This window comes from Erythranthe guttata, chromosome 3, assembly GCF_056151865.1.
Source record: "Erythranthe guttata isolate IM_541 chromosome 3, IM_541, whole genome shotgun sequence".
In the NCBI taxonomy this organism is placed as follows: Eukaryota; Viridiplantae; Streptophyta; class Magnoliopsida; order Lamiales; family Phrymaceae; genus Erythranthe; species Erythranthe guttata.
Window position 1 is genome coordinate 10,220,970 of NC_142535.1, and position 14,745 is coordinate 10,235,714.

General features: G+C 30.8%; 1 protein-coding gene and 1 long non-coding RNA gene across 2 annotated transcripts; both read left to right on the forward strand.

Moving 5' to 3' along the window:
- The first annotated feature begins 972 nt into the window (after positions 1–972).
- On the forward strand, positions 973–6,330 carry LOC105961510 (uncharacterized). The gene is made up of 3 exons (XM_088815500.1): positions 973–1,322; positions 1,432–1,561; positions 5,344–6,330. The coding sequence occupies exons 1-3, from the start codon at positions 1,187–1,189 to the stop codon at positions 6,110–6,112; spliced, it is 1,035 nt and encodes a 344-aa protein (XP_088671626.1). The 5' UTR covers positions 973–1,186; the 3' UTR covers positions 6,113–6,330.
- On the forward strand, positions 3,000–4,684 carry LOC148771744 (uncharacterized). Its single transcript, XR_016030287.1, has 3 exons — positions 3,000–3,276; positions 4,160–4,203; positions 4,318–4,684. It is a non-coding gene; the product is annotated as an uncharacterized LOC148771744 (long non-coding RNA).
- Positions 6,331–14,745: the final 8,415 nt, after the last annotated feature.

Consider the following 14,745-nt stretch of genomic DNA (forward strand, 5'->3'; position numbering starts at 1 on the left):
ATTTAGCAACGAATACAGTAATATTAATTAAAATATTTTTGAAGAAAAAAAAAAGAGTCAATTAACAGTTAAATTACTGTCTCCGACAGTTAATTAACTGTCGGAGACAGTAATTTAGCAGCCAAGATAGTAATATTAATTAAAATATTTTTTTTAAGAAAAAACAAAATTATTAAGAAAAAATAAAAAAATCAACGCCGGAGACCCGGCGACCGGTCGGAAAAAAATTTGAGGAAGAAAAAAAAGTTTTTCAAATAAAAAAAAAAAAAAAATCAACGCCGGTCAACGGCGGCGACCGGCGATCTCCGGTGGTGGCGGGTCAAAAATGGGGTCATAACTGAAATTATGGTTAAAATTGGTTAATTGATGAAATTGGACTAAATTGGGGTGTAAATCATGAAATTGGAGTTGAATTGGGTTTTAATGCATTGGGGGTAATTTTGGTATATATAAAAGGATTTTCCTTATTTGCAAATAAGTTTGAATGGGCTGGATTTATTTGAAAGACAAAAAAATTGAATGTTCCTCTTTTAATTAAGTGTCATAGTCATGGGCCTATTTGCCATTACCCTATCAATAAATATCTCACGGTAAACTTTTTGGTAATGGACCATCTGGGAAATGAAAATCAGAACCAAAATTGGAATTTTTGGGAAATATCATATACATATAAGTTCGATTCTGAAATAAAAAACAGTGTGGGAACAAATGGAAAAAAAATGGAATTGGAATCCGTGTTCGGAAATTCCATTTGGATTACGGTCATATATAGTGGTCACACAATGTTTTGAGTAAGATTAGCACTAGGTTGAATTGTCCACGTATATAAATGATTCTAGTCAGAGAAAGACAAGAAGATAAAACACTGATATTCTGTTCAGCTGCCACATTTCATTATTTATAATTTTCTAATTAATATGTATGTCCTCCCTAGCTAGCTAGCTACTTTTTGCTATATGCTCCTTTTTTGAATCATTCATTCATTCATGTCTGCTCTCTCTCTCTCTCTCTCTCTCTCTCTCTCTCTCTCTCTCTCTCTCTCTAACACACAGACACGGGCGCACAGTAATTTTCTGTAGTAGCAAAAGATCAGAAACCCCAACTCCAAAGATATATCAAGAAAGAAGCAAATATATATACATATTCAGAAAAGACTGACCGATCATATATATACATATAGATATTAATGGGGAGAGCTCCTTGTTGTGACAAAGCAAACGTGAAGAAAGGGCCATGGTCTCCTGAAGAAGATTCCAAGCTCAAATCCTACATCGACAAACACGGCACCGGCGGCAACTGGATCTCTTTGCCTCAAAAGATCGGTATATATATATCCACATATACATATACATATATATATATATATATATATATATATATATATATATATAATTAATTTTGTTTACGAATGAAATGAATTTCAATCTGCAGGGCTAAAGAGATGCGGGAAAAGCTGCCGCCTGAGATGGCTGAACTATCTCCGCCCCAACCTCAAACATGGTGGTTTCTCCCAAGATGAAGACAACATCATTTGCAGCCTCTACATAACCATCGGTAGCAGGTATATATTATATATATATTGTTTTAATATACACACATATAGTTTCGACTGGCTAGGTCAAAATAATATATAATCTGAAATTTGATGAACAGGCACTACCAAAAAACAAGGCTTTTGTAACAGAAATTTTGTGACAGGCTAAATCTGTCACAATGAATGACTGAATTAGTGACAAATTTGTGATCGATTCTTATAAAACCAATTTACAATTGCTTTTGACGCAATTGTTATGAATTATGTGACGAATTTTGTGACAATAAATATTCGGTCACATTTCGGTCACATAATTTGTAACAGAAATTTATTCCGTCATAGTATTTGTCATAATTTGTTTATGGATATGTAATTTAATTAGTATGAGTTACAAATTTGTCACAACATCTTTTCGTCAAAAATATTTCACATGTAATTCTGTCACGAATACCGTCATATTCTAAGTTTTGTCATTGGTCCGTCACAACATCATTTTCATCACAAATGCGTCACAATTTTTTTTGTCACAACTCCATCACATTCTAAGTTATGTCATTGATCCATCATCACATCCTTTTTGTCACAAACACGTCACATAAAATTCAGTCATAAATCCGTCATATTCTTGAGTTGTGCCATTGATCCGTCACAACATCCTTCTCGTCACAAATGTCTCACGTATTATCCATTCACAATTCTGTCATATTTTAAATTCTTCATTAATCACTTACTAATATTTATTTAGTCATAGATCCATCACAATCTAAATTTCTTCATAGTTTGTCACTACCTTTGTTCGCTATATATATCTCTTTAAAAATGTTATTTATTTACTCAAAAAAAAGTTATTTACATGTTGGTTAAAATCCCAATTATGTCACTAACTGGCCCTATTTATTTTATATTTTGAAACCATAAAAAATAAAATAATAGAAAAAAAATATAGAATAATATAACAAATGCAACCTATTTATTATAATTTATTAACAATTTCAAGTAATTTGATTTTCTTATAGAAATTATGTAAAATGGATAATTAGTCAATTTATTAAAATATTTCTTATAATGGCGTGCACAAAAATTGTATTTAAGCTAGTTACACTATTATTATATGTTATCCTTTTTTTTGTTTTATTATTGAAAATCTATTATTTACAAATTTTAGTGTTATATCAATATATGTTGAAAATACCACATTTAATGTACACTAAATTATTAATTTGATTCTTGATTTATTATAATTATTATTATTATTATTACTTAAAACCACAATTTATTTTTTGAACATGAAGCGGAAAATATTGGTCTGACCTTCTTATTTAATTTTTATATCTATATTTTTTTTAATTTTGTTTTTATCAAACTGATGATAAAAGATATTGATAACAATTGAATTTAAATAATAAAAAAAAAAACTAGTTAAAAGTTAATAAATTAATGATAATTTAGCATTAACTCCCCCCACTACGGCGTCATAGTGAAACCCCCCCAAAACAAGCCATTTAGGTTTTTGAGTTTTGCACATCACGGGCACACACTCACGCTTTCAAATTCAATTTTCTCCACTCATCGTCAAAGGGCAATGGCGGCAGCGGCATAAATCGGGGGTAAATGATTTATAATGTCGGGCAACAAAACAAATGTGATGGCGGAGAACCATAATTGATTTGTACGATGAATCTACACCCAAAGGCAGCGGCGAGCGATTGTCCTCGTCGGTACACTATCATTTGGGCATGAAGGTAAATTTCAGGATTAATTTATCAATATATATATATATATATATATATATATATATATATATATATATATATATATATGCGTAGCTTTTCTGTTTGAATTGTAAATTAATAGGTGGGTGAAAACCGAGTAGAATGTGATGGTTTGATACATATTGAGATAATTAGAGCCACAACATTGAGGGACACTTTACATTTTGCATTGTCGACCTTATTGTGTATATTAGATGTATTTGACTTTATTGGTTAATTCAGCAAAAGTTTCGGTTCGGTGATGTAAAAAATTCTCTTGAATTTGGGCGTATGGGGTTATTTGTTAGCTATATCCCACCATTATTTTGAAATAAATCCTTGTAAATTGTAGATTATGACATTAGCCTGTGGTTGCTATCTACAGAGGCATAAGAGATATGCATTATACTATATGTACTTTCTAAAACAATAAATGATGTTTGTAGGTAATTATAATTGGATGATGTGAATTCGAAACTATTGAATGTGTTTTAATTAGATGGACCCTGAGGTCCAAGACGTTTTAAGTCCTGCGCATAAGCAGAAGCTATGCAGCTTCTGTTTCGTCTCCCTCTTCACATATTGGGTGCATTAACACCTACATGGGGACCACAGCTTATACTCATGAAGTTGTTCCAACATTAAAATGGTACTTGTATAATCAGGCCATTCTACAGGTTTTGGTTATGCTCTTGCTTGGAATAGTTGTTCCTTTTTTAATCAAAATATTTGTCTTCTATCTTAGAATACGATATATGGTTGGCTCTAATTGGCACATTTTGTTTTTCTGATATTCGTTTTGGTAATTTAACTGTTTAATATTTTGGGCAATACCTCTTATTATTTCTGATCTTTGTTGATTTTTTTATGGCAGGATATTCAATACGGAAGCTTAACAGCTATAGTAACTGGTATACGGTATGTGATCGGGGGTAATTTTCTTTTGGTGTTCTTTCTCTTGGGGTTCTGCTTTATGTAAGAAAATTGGACTTAGTTTATTTGAAATTTCACCTTTTTGTGTTACATTGTCAGATGCAGTTTAGATTATTCGTAAAGATGCAGATGTGAGACCTAGTGTTGGGCAGGGACCACGTGCTACTCAGATATAGTATGAAGTTGTCGAATTGTCAAATTGGAAAGATCGTCCAAGATGAACTGGTGGGGGTTGAGGGGATGAGAGGGAGAGAAATATAAACGACGATAACATGGCTTGCGGATGTTGGAGGTGATACAAGACAATAGTTTAGAGATTGGGTCTTTGTTATATATGATATTTATGGCTCGACATTTGTAGTATATTTTTACCATTAGATATATTATCAAACTTTTGAAATATCACAACAGAGATAATGGTTTTGTCTTAATATACTTATATGATCATTTTATTGGTTTTGTTGTACATTTCTTTTGATACGGACAATTTGTGACAAAGTGTTTGTGACAGAGGATTGGTGACTAATTGTGACGCTCTTTGTGACACAAATATATAACGAAATCTTTCTTTCATTGGTGATGAATTATTGACAACAGGAATTGTTTATGTCGGCATCTGTCACAGATTTTAGGAAAAATATTTTCATGTTTATTGACGGATTCATGACAATACAAACTATTTGTGACAGAATCCGTCACATAGTTTAGGGACGGGTTATTGACAGCACAAACTGTTTGTGACGGAATCCGTCACATAGTTTAGGGACGGATTATTGACTGCAAAAACTTGACTTTGACGGAATCCGTCACAATTTTAGGGAAAACATTTTGTTAGGTAGTGACAAATTATTGACAGAAAAATATTGCTTGTGACGGAATCCGTCATATATTTTAGGTGTCTTCGATATGGTAATTTTGACGGAATTACTTTCATTTGTGACGAACGTTTCTGTGAAAAACGGTGTGACGGAATTAAAATCTCCGTGACTAATTAAATTAGTGACGAGGGTTTTTTTGACAGACATATTCCGTCCCTATGCCGTCACTAAAGCTTAATAGTGACTGATTTTGTTGCTTTTTGTGACAAAATCGGCTGTCACTAAAGCCTTGTTTTTTGGTAGTGAGGTGGTCAATAATTGCAGCTCAGCTCCCTGGGAGAACTGATAACGATATAAAGAACTATTGGAACACAAGGCTTAAGAAAAAACTCCTCGGAAAGCAGCGCAAGGATAAATTACACGAAGCGAGGAGGAGGAGTACTGCAAGAGGAGGAAAGCACAATTACTACTCCGGCCAAACTCCGGTTGCCGCCTACGAGCCGCCGCCGCCGCCAGCTGCTCAACTTCCTCCTCACGATGTACTGCTTCCACCTATACCCTACTCGGACCAAGAGCCTCGTTTTAACAACGACCACTCTAACATCCGAAAGCTACTCGTTAAACTCGGAGGAAGATTCTCGAATGGCGGTAATCAAAATAATGTTATTGATGATGGTGAAGATCTCAAATTTCATTATTATCCCGCCATAGATGAGTCACTACTCATTCAACCGGTTAATTACGGTTATGCCCTACCGAATTCCTCTTCTCAAATTCCTTTGCATGATGCAACATGTCAAGATGTTCCTTGTTTGCCAAATAATGAACCCCTTTTCGATATGAGTACTTTGTTGAACGGGCCAGGCTTTAGCTTCACGGCTGAAATTGAACGCGTTGTGTGTGAAAATCAAGACAATTTACGAGGGCTGGAGTTCTTTTACGATGATATTGTTAACGGTAGTAATTATACTACTGCAAGCATGGAATGGGGTGAGATGAACTCGTTGGTTTTTGGAGCTGCTACTTCAAATAATTTTGGCATTGATCAAAAGACGAGGTACCCCGGAACTCAATAAGAAGATCATATATGATCTCAATGTTGTATATTTTTATTTGGTGGTGTATATTTAATTTGGGATGAATTAAATCGAACTTAATTATTATCACTTGGCAAGTAAGATATCACTTACATTGTGATCGATCATTGTTCTCGAGTAGTATAGGCCAATCACATTGTAAGTGTACTTTACTTGGTCCTGGTTAGAATTTCTTGTGGATTTAATATTATTGAAAACCCTAATAATTACTTTGTGTGGTTATATAAGTTAGTTGGTTGTATTGGCTGTTTGTCCCACATCGAAGATTATTTGTACGACTTATACACTGTCTAAGTGTGGAATGAGTACCCTCTCTCCTTGAGTATGTCTTGTGAATGTAGAGCTTTCGAACGAGCTTTTTAGTCATGCTAAATTCCTACCTGAATGAATTTATAAACCCTAAAAAATTGAAAGTGTATATGTGTTATAACCTGTGTTTTTTTCTGAAAAACAATGTATTAAGATATGAATGAATGTAGGGATCTAATTATATAAGAATTATAAAGTTATGCATATATTATATTTTCTTGCGAATACTGACCTAGCTCTAAAACGAGAAGCAACATATATAATGTTTACTTTTCGTGACGACCGACTGGAAAACATAGTGATGCAATATAAACATCATTATATTGAAATTATAAGTTGAGACAAACATTACAGTTAGTTGGTAATGTCAAATTAGTTAGGTAGATGATAATGCATGCACATGCATCTTGATAAGAAAAATCTTTGCAGGTTATAAATATGTATTGGATGACGACCACGAAAATATGAAGTATATAAATATATATATATATATATATATATATATATATATATATATATATATATATATATATATATATATATATAATTAGCCTGACTTTTGCTCTTAATTTGAACTTTGTTAGGTGAGCAAAGGTCAAAAGGTTTGTTATATAGGTATACTGAGTTTGAAATTTCAAGTGAATGCATGCTCTATTTGCATTTCATTGATTTTTCTTCTATATGTGATGCACGATAATTCGAGTTTGGTGGTTTGGTATTCGAGCTAATTAGGAATTAACCTGGATTGTAGGGAGTTAATTAGTGCAAACGAGCTTCAATTTGCTGATCGAACGGATAGGAGAATATATGTTCGCCTTACCAATAAAACACACTTAAAACACTATATATGTAATATGGCACAATTCTCTGACGTGTCACATCTCATATATAGTACAGTGTGTTTTGTAGGTAAGGCGAATATTCGTACTATGTAACCTCACATTTCTGGTCAGCTGAATTATTTAGATCCAGTACTTACGTACCTATATACATATATATTGATGATGACCATGTTAATTTTTGTTTTTTCGATATGCTACATAAGCACGATTTATATTCCCTTCTTACTACCTAATTGTCTGTTTACCTGACTTATCTTTTATCCATTCATGTTTTATCCATATATATTATAAGCATCATCTGTTTTTCATCTCGAAACCATGTTCTACATCCGACTGAAACAAGTGAAATGGAACCCAACTTTAGGAAATCAATTTTTTTCACTAAGAAATTAGATTTCTTTTTGGTACAAAACGTTCGCCTAGGTTTTCTTTGCCATTATATCAAACCGTCGTGAAATTTTTTGTTCGGCCTGTGGAAAAAATAATTTGATGATGTTATTTTTATTTTTCTTGTTTTGTTTTTTTAATTTTTACAAAGAAACCCTCAACCATATCTTCAAGTCATGTGCGGCGAATTCAACTTAAAAATTAAAGTGTTCGTGACAATGACGATCTAACTTGGATGGATGATTGGAAATTGTACATTCCAACTAGTGGTGTGAAAAAAAGAAGAAAAAGAGAGATCGATGAACAAATTTGAGCTTAAGATGAATTACACCTTGCTTTATGTATGACTACAGCTAACTGTTTTATTTTTTGGGACTCTACATACATAACGCAACGGAATTTAAAAAAATTATATCATGCGATTTATATGAATAACAAGTTCATCAACATAGCATAATCAAGTAGCATGCAAAATCATGTGTTTAAATTAAATTGAATAAAATTCATGTGATTCAAATAATTAAATAATTTAATCATAATTGAATAAAAAAAAATTGATTATCTACTCGTAGTCGTATATGCGTAAGCTCTATAAAAAAACTATGTGGTCTCATCGAAGTCCTTCACTGGAGCAATGATTGCCAATCTTCTTCGTCGTAATCGAATTTCACTAGAAAATTGTAAGGTTTAATAGGTGAAAGAAAACGGAAGAAAAAACAAAGAGGGGAGGCAGCGGCATCGCGACGGTGGAGTGCTGGCGGCGGCGGGGCAGTGAAGAGGCGAGAGAGGGGCGGCCAAGACCTACGAGAGAGATATATTAATTGTTGTGTTTGATTTCTTTATCCCAAGGCTCTTATTTACAGAGGTTTATTTGACTACATTAAGTCACTTACTTGACCTAAAAATCTAAGCGCAAGCCCATTAGAAATCTTCTAAAACTCTTTCTTAAATTTCTAACTCTCAAATGGTAACTCCGAAATATATAACAATTATATATTCGTTCTTCGTGAATTCAAGTAAATATTGCATTTTTCACTTTTCCACTTTTGGAAATCTCTATTTCAACGGTACCTACTAAATCGGGAAAATTCACAATTTAGATCACTTGAAATCCATTTAAATGATTTCCTCTTTTTCTTCTAGTTCATAATCGACTATTATAATAATTTTAGATTCAATCATATTGAACTTTGACTTAGCTAAGATTAACTAATTAACATTACCATATTAAGGGATCTTCTCCACAAGAAGTGTGACCCTCAATAATATAATACAGGTGTAAACTAGTTGTGGGCTGACAACTATTTGTGATTCGAATAACTCTTTATTCGATTACGGATTTGTTCCAATTGTCCCGATGTAGATTAACATATATTTTAATCTTCATAGCCGATCATATCGGTCAACGCCCAACGAATTATGATTGACGTCTAGAAACTACGTATCATAATTCCCTAATTACAAATGAAATGTTTGCAAAAACCTTAAATTATAGTTAACGTATAGTACGATTCATTTGACAAACATATGTCCCAATCGAACTACAGGTATTGTACCATCAAGACCTACAATGTTGTTCAATAACCGTGTGACCGTTCTAAGCTATAAAGTTCATTTGTGTGTGAACTTTATAGTTATTGTAACATGTTTTCATCAAACTTTAATCATTTGAAGAGAAATAATCATCAACTGAGCCAACAGATAATAATTAATAAATTACTCACATTATTTATCAATTCCCTTTGTTTCTGTAAAGTTAATAAGAATATCCTCCAAGCAAGAAGCAACGTACCAGAAAAATCCCTAAGCAAACCACCAAAAATCTAATCAAGAAATATTACATCCATACTTAAGTTCCATATATATATATCACAACATCCAAACGACGACAAAATTTCAAAACCTTTTTGGATTTTTATATTAACACTTGCATTAACTTATTTTACACGAATATATATATAATTCTATTTTAATTAAATTCATGATTTTGACACTCACTAGAATTATAAAATTCCTTGGGAATTGTCGTACGGGACAAGAAAAAGTAGCAGAATTCATATATAGGAATGTGCATTATATAGGAATGTGCATTGAAAAGCATATTGTGTTTCTGATGAATTAAATAAATAATTATTCTTTTATTATTCTGCTTCCAAAGAGAAGTAGTTCTCAACTGCGCTTCATTGTCTTGTCTAAACTAAGATACTGGAATTAATAAACATAATTTAATGTGTATGATCTGATGCCTTACACAGAAAATCATAAAGAATCTATACATTTCTTAACTAATTAATTAAGGGGTCTTTACAAATAAGCCCATCAATGGGTACTTATTCATAAAAAGATCCAGACAAAAAACTCCTTTACCAATAAGTCCACACATGGTCCAGATTTTTGTAAAGGACTAAAATAACCCCTCATACTTTAATATGCTCAAATTTCATCCTTAACTTTATTTAACCTCAATTTGACCCCAAATTTTACAAATTATTCAATTTTGACCCAAAACTTTTTTTTTTCAAAAAAAAAAAAAATTTCAAAAACTTTTTTTTTCCCACCGGTCTCCGGCGTTGACTTTTCAAATTTTTTTTTTCTTTCTTTCTTTCTGTAACTTTTTTTTTCGTTTACACAACAATATTGTTGTGATTGACAGTAATATTAACTATATTACTGTTAAACACAGTAAAATTAACTAAACTACAGTTTAACACAGTAATATTGTTATATTAATCTCTAGCACAGTAATATTAACACAACAAAACTCATTATTATTGTGTAATAGAGTAATATTACTATGTTGACCGCTCAACAAATGTAAACATAATAAAAAACCAAAAGAATTAATATTACTGTGTGTGACAGTAATATTACTATAACAACAGTAATATTACCGTCAACCACAGTAATATTACAATAATAGACAGTATTATTATTACGTTACTCCGTGAATAACTCAAACAAACAAAAAATCCAAACAAAATAATAATATTGATGTGGTTGACAACAATATTACTATAACAACAGTAATATTACCGTCAATCACAGTAATATTATTGTGTTTACAGTAATATTACAATAATAGACAGTAATATTATTACGTTACTCCGTGAATAACTCAAACAAAACAAAAAACCCAAAAAAATAATAATATTGATGTTGTTGACAATAATATTATTGTGTTTACAGTTATTTTACTGTCAACGACAGTAATATAATTACGTTGACTTGTCAACAAATCAAACAAAATAAAAAAAAAAAAACAACAAAAAATAATAAATAATAATATTACATTAATTTACTATCAACGGCAACACAATTACATAAATGTATTGTCAACGGCAGTACAATAACGTTAATTAACTGTCATTGACAGTATAATTACGTTAATTTACTGTCATTCACAACACAATTACGATCAACGTTTAGCGGCGGACGTAAAAAAAAAAAAAAAAAAACCAACGAAACAAAAAAAAAAAAAAAAAACTTAAAAAAACACTAAAAAAAATCAACGCCGGAGACCGCCGGAAACCGGCAAAAAAATTCGGAAGAAAAGAAAAGAAAAAAGTAAAAAAAAGAAAAAAGTCAACGCCGGAAACCGGCGAAAAATTTCGAAAGAATTTTTTTTTTGAAAAGTCAACGCCGGAATGCGACGGCAAAAAAAAAAATTGAAAAAAAAAACTTTTGGGTCAAAATTGAATAATTTGTGAAATTTGGGGTCAAATTGAGATTAAATTAAGTTAATGATGAAATTGGAGCATATTGAAGTATGCTAAAAAAAAATCAAAATTGAAATTTTGTGGTAAAAATTGGATTTTTGTGGACAAAATTGATTAAATTGGGGTTACAATTAAGAATTGGGTATAAATGGTTGAGGGTAATATTGGCATATACATGAATGTTTCCTTTATTTATAATAAATATTAAAGGGATGGGCTTATTGGTGAAAGAGATATAGCCCATAAACCTAAAATAATAAACATGTTTGGTTGGGGACTTATTCACAAAAACCCCATTAATTAATTGGGATCTATACATTTCTTAACTAATTAATTAATTGGGGTTCTTTGAGAAATCCCTCTTAAATCTTTTAATCAAAGAGGCCAACTAATTAATCATGTTCCTTCTCATTCTTCTCTAACTCCAAAATTATCTCATTTTTTTTTTCAAAAAAAAAAATTATCTCATTTTTTTTTAATTAATTCTCGGTTTTTCTTTTTTTCTTTTTTTTTTAAAAAATTAATTCTCAGTTTTTTATGCCATGTATATTAATCGACTATTAAACCATAGTCGGTTAAAGATATTGACTACTAAAATCGTAGTTGATTAATGCAATCAATTTCAAAAAGTAACAAAAACAGCCATAATGTTGTTATGACAACGAACACGATTCAACAGCAGAACCCAAAAAATAGCAAATAATTGTAAACAAAACAAAAAACAACGATAAAAATACAAAACCAACTATTTTTTTTTCAAACAAAAATACAAAAAACAATGAAAACAAACTATTTTTTCACAAAACAACAAATTACAAAATTTTTAATTGATTAACCTTAATCGACTACTGAACATAGTTGATTAACCTTAATCGACTACTGAATATAGTCGATTAAGATCCAACCTGCGCAAATTTTCTCCATCAACGCCGTCCTCCGTTCAATATACCCAAGAAACCCTAGAGCTGCTAACAAAACCACAACAACTGACTCAATTTTCTCATTGTGAGGCGGCATTATTGGAAAATATGAGAAGTTAGGGTTTTATAAATCATTATGGGTAGGATTGGTATTTAACATCCAAAGAAAATCTACAACATAATATTTTTTTTTTTTTTTTTTGCAAATAAATCCACCTCATTCAAACTTATTTGCAAATAACGAAAACTCTTTTATATATACCAAAATTAACCCCAACTCCTTGAAACCCTAATTCAACTGCAATTTCATGATTTACACCCCAATTTAACCAAATTTCACCAATTAACCAATTTTGACCGTTATTCCAATTTTGAACGCCACCGCCAGAGACCGTCTCCGACGTTGAGTTTTTCTTTTTTTTTTTGATCTTTTAACTATTTTTAATGGATTTTTTTTCCGGCAGGTCAACCGTCGGCCTCCGTCGTTGACTTTTTTATTTTTCTTCAAAAAAATTATTTTCATTAATATTACTTTCTCAGAGACAATAATATTATTGTCGGAGACAGTAATTTAATTGTTTGAGACGGTAATATTACTGTCTGAGACAATAATTTTACTGTAGCAATTAATTTTATCGTCTTAGGCTCTTAGCCTGCAATTTTGCTGTCTTCGATCCTAATATTACTGTCTCATGCAGTAATATTACTGTTTGGGAGAGTAATAATACTGTTTTGGCATTCAATATTACTGTCTCAGATAATAATTTTATTGTTAACACAATAATTTAAAGGAAAAAACAAAAAAATCAAAAACAAAAGTCAACGCCGGAGACAGGCGGTCAACGGTCGGTTTGCCGGCCGCAAAAATATGATCTTTTTTTTCCACCTAACATTAATCTTTACAATGATATTAACTTCAACAATAATATTAATTTTTATTTTTTTCTTTTTCACAATAACATTAATGTACAATGACATTAATTTTCAGAGTAATATTGATTTCTCTTTCACAGTAATAATATTCACAGTAACATTAATTTGCGCAAAAAAACATTTTTTTTATAATTCTGTGTTTTTTTCATGAAAACATTAATTTTCATCGTAACTAGTACCTCACCCGTGCGTTGCACGGGGTATTCTTCGTAAAAATAAATATTTGATTTTAAAAAAAGTTATCGAAATAGTAAGATCAATGATATGCAATACAAAGTAGTTGAAAAGTAAAAGAAAATAAAAAATATATTATGTATTGTGTAAGTAATGAATACCAGTACATGTACCAATATCAATAAAAATACCAATACAATTACCGTTACCATTACCATTACCATCCTCAATACCAATACCATTTGCATTACCATAACCATGACCATTACCATTGCAGTTACCATCACCAATACAATTGCTATTACTATTGTCATTATCATTATTAATACCAATACCAGTACCTATAACAATACCGATCATTATCATTACCATTACTAATGCTAATACTAATACTAATATCATAATAATACTATCACTATTAGTGTTAGTAATCCTAATGTTATTGCTAATCCTAATCCTGGTATTAACTCTAATCTTAATTCTAATACTAATCTCAATCATAGTTCTAATCCAAATTGTAATCTTAATGACAATGTTAGTCTTAATCTTAATATTAATTCTAATCATAATCTTAACGAATCATAATTCTAATCCTTATAGAAATGCAAATATGCTTTTTCTAACTTAATACTAATCCACCAATCCTTTTATGCTAATGCTAATGGTAATGAAAATCATAATTCTAATTATAATTCTAATCATAATGCTGATCTTAATATTAATTCTAATCATAATGCTAATCCTAATACTAATATTCATACTAATATTAATTCCAATATGCTAATACTAATATACTAATGCTATTACTAATACTATTATTAATATTAATTAGCTAATGCTAATACTAATACTAATACTAATACTAATACTAATACTAATACTAATACTAATACTAATACTAATACTAATACTAATATACTAATATTAATACTAATATACTAATACTAATACTAATATACTAATACCAATGCATACCAATATCAATATCAATACCAATACCAATATCAGTACAATTATTAATACCAATACCAATATCAATATCAATACCAATACCAATATCAATACAATTAATTACCAATTTCAATATTATTACCAATACCAATACCAATATCAGTACAAATACTAATATCAATACCAATACATATACTAATATCAATACCATTATCAATACCATCATCGTTACTATTACCATTACCATTACCATGACCATGACAATGACCATGACCATAACCATTACCATGACAATTATCGCTATCATTACTGTTACCATTAGCAATACCATCACCAATTCCAATATCATTAGCATTACCATTTCCATTATCATTACCAAT

Coding starts and splice junctions, on each gene's coding strand:
- LOC105961510 (XM_088815500.1), top strand. CDS start 1,187: ATGGGGAGAGCTCCTTGTTGTGACAAAGCAAACGTGAAGAAAGGGCCA. Junction 1,323..1,431: donor CTCTTTGCCTCAAAAGATCG/GTATATATATAT, acceptor TTCAATCTGCAG/GGCTAAAGAGATGCGGGAAA. Junction 1,562..5,343: donor TACATAACCATCGGTAGCAG/GTATATATTATA, acceptor TTTGGTAGTGAG/GTGGTCAATAATTGCAGCTC.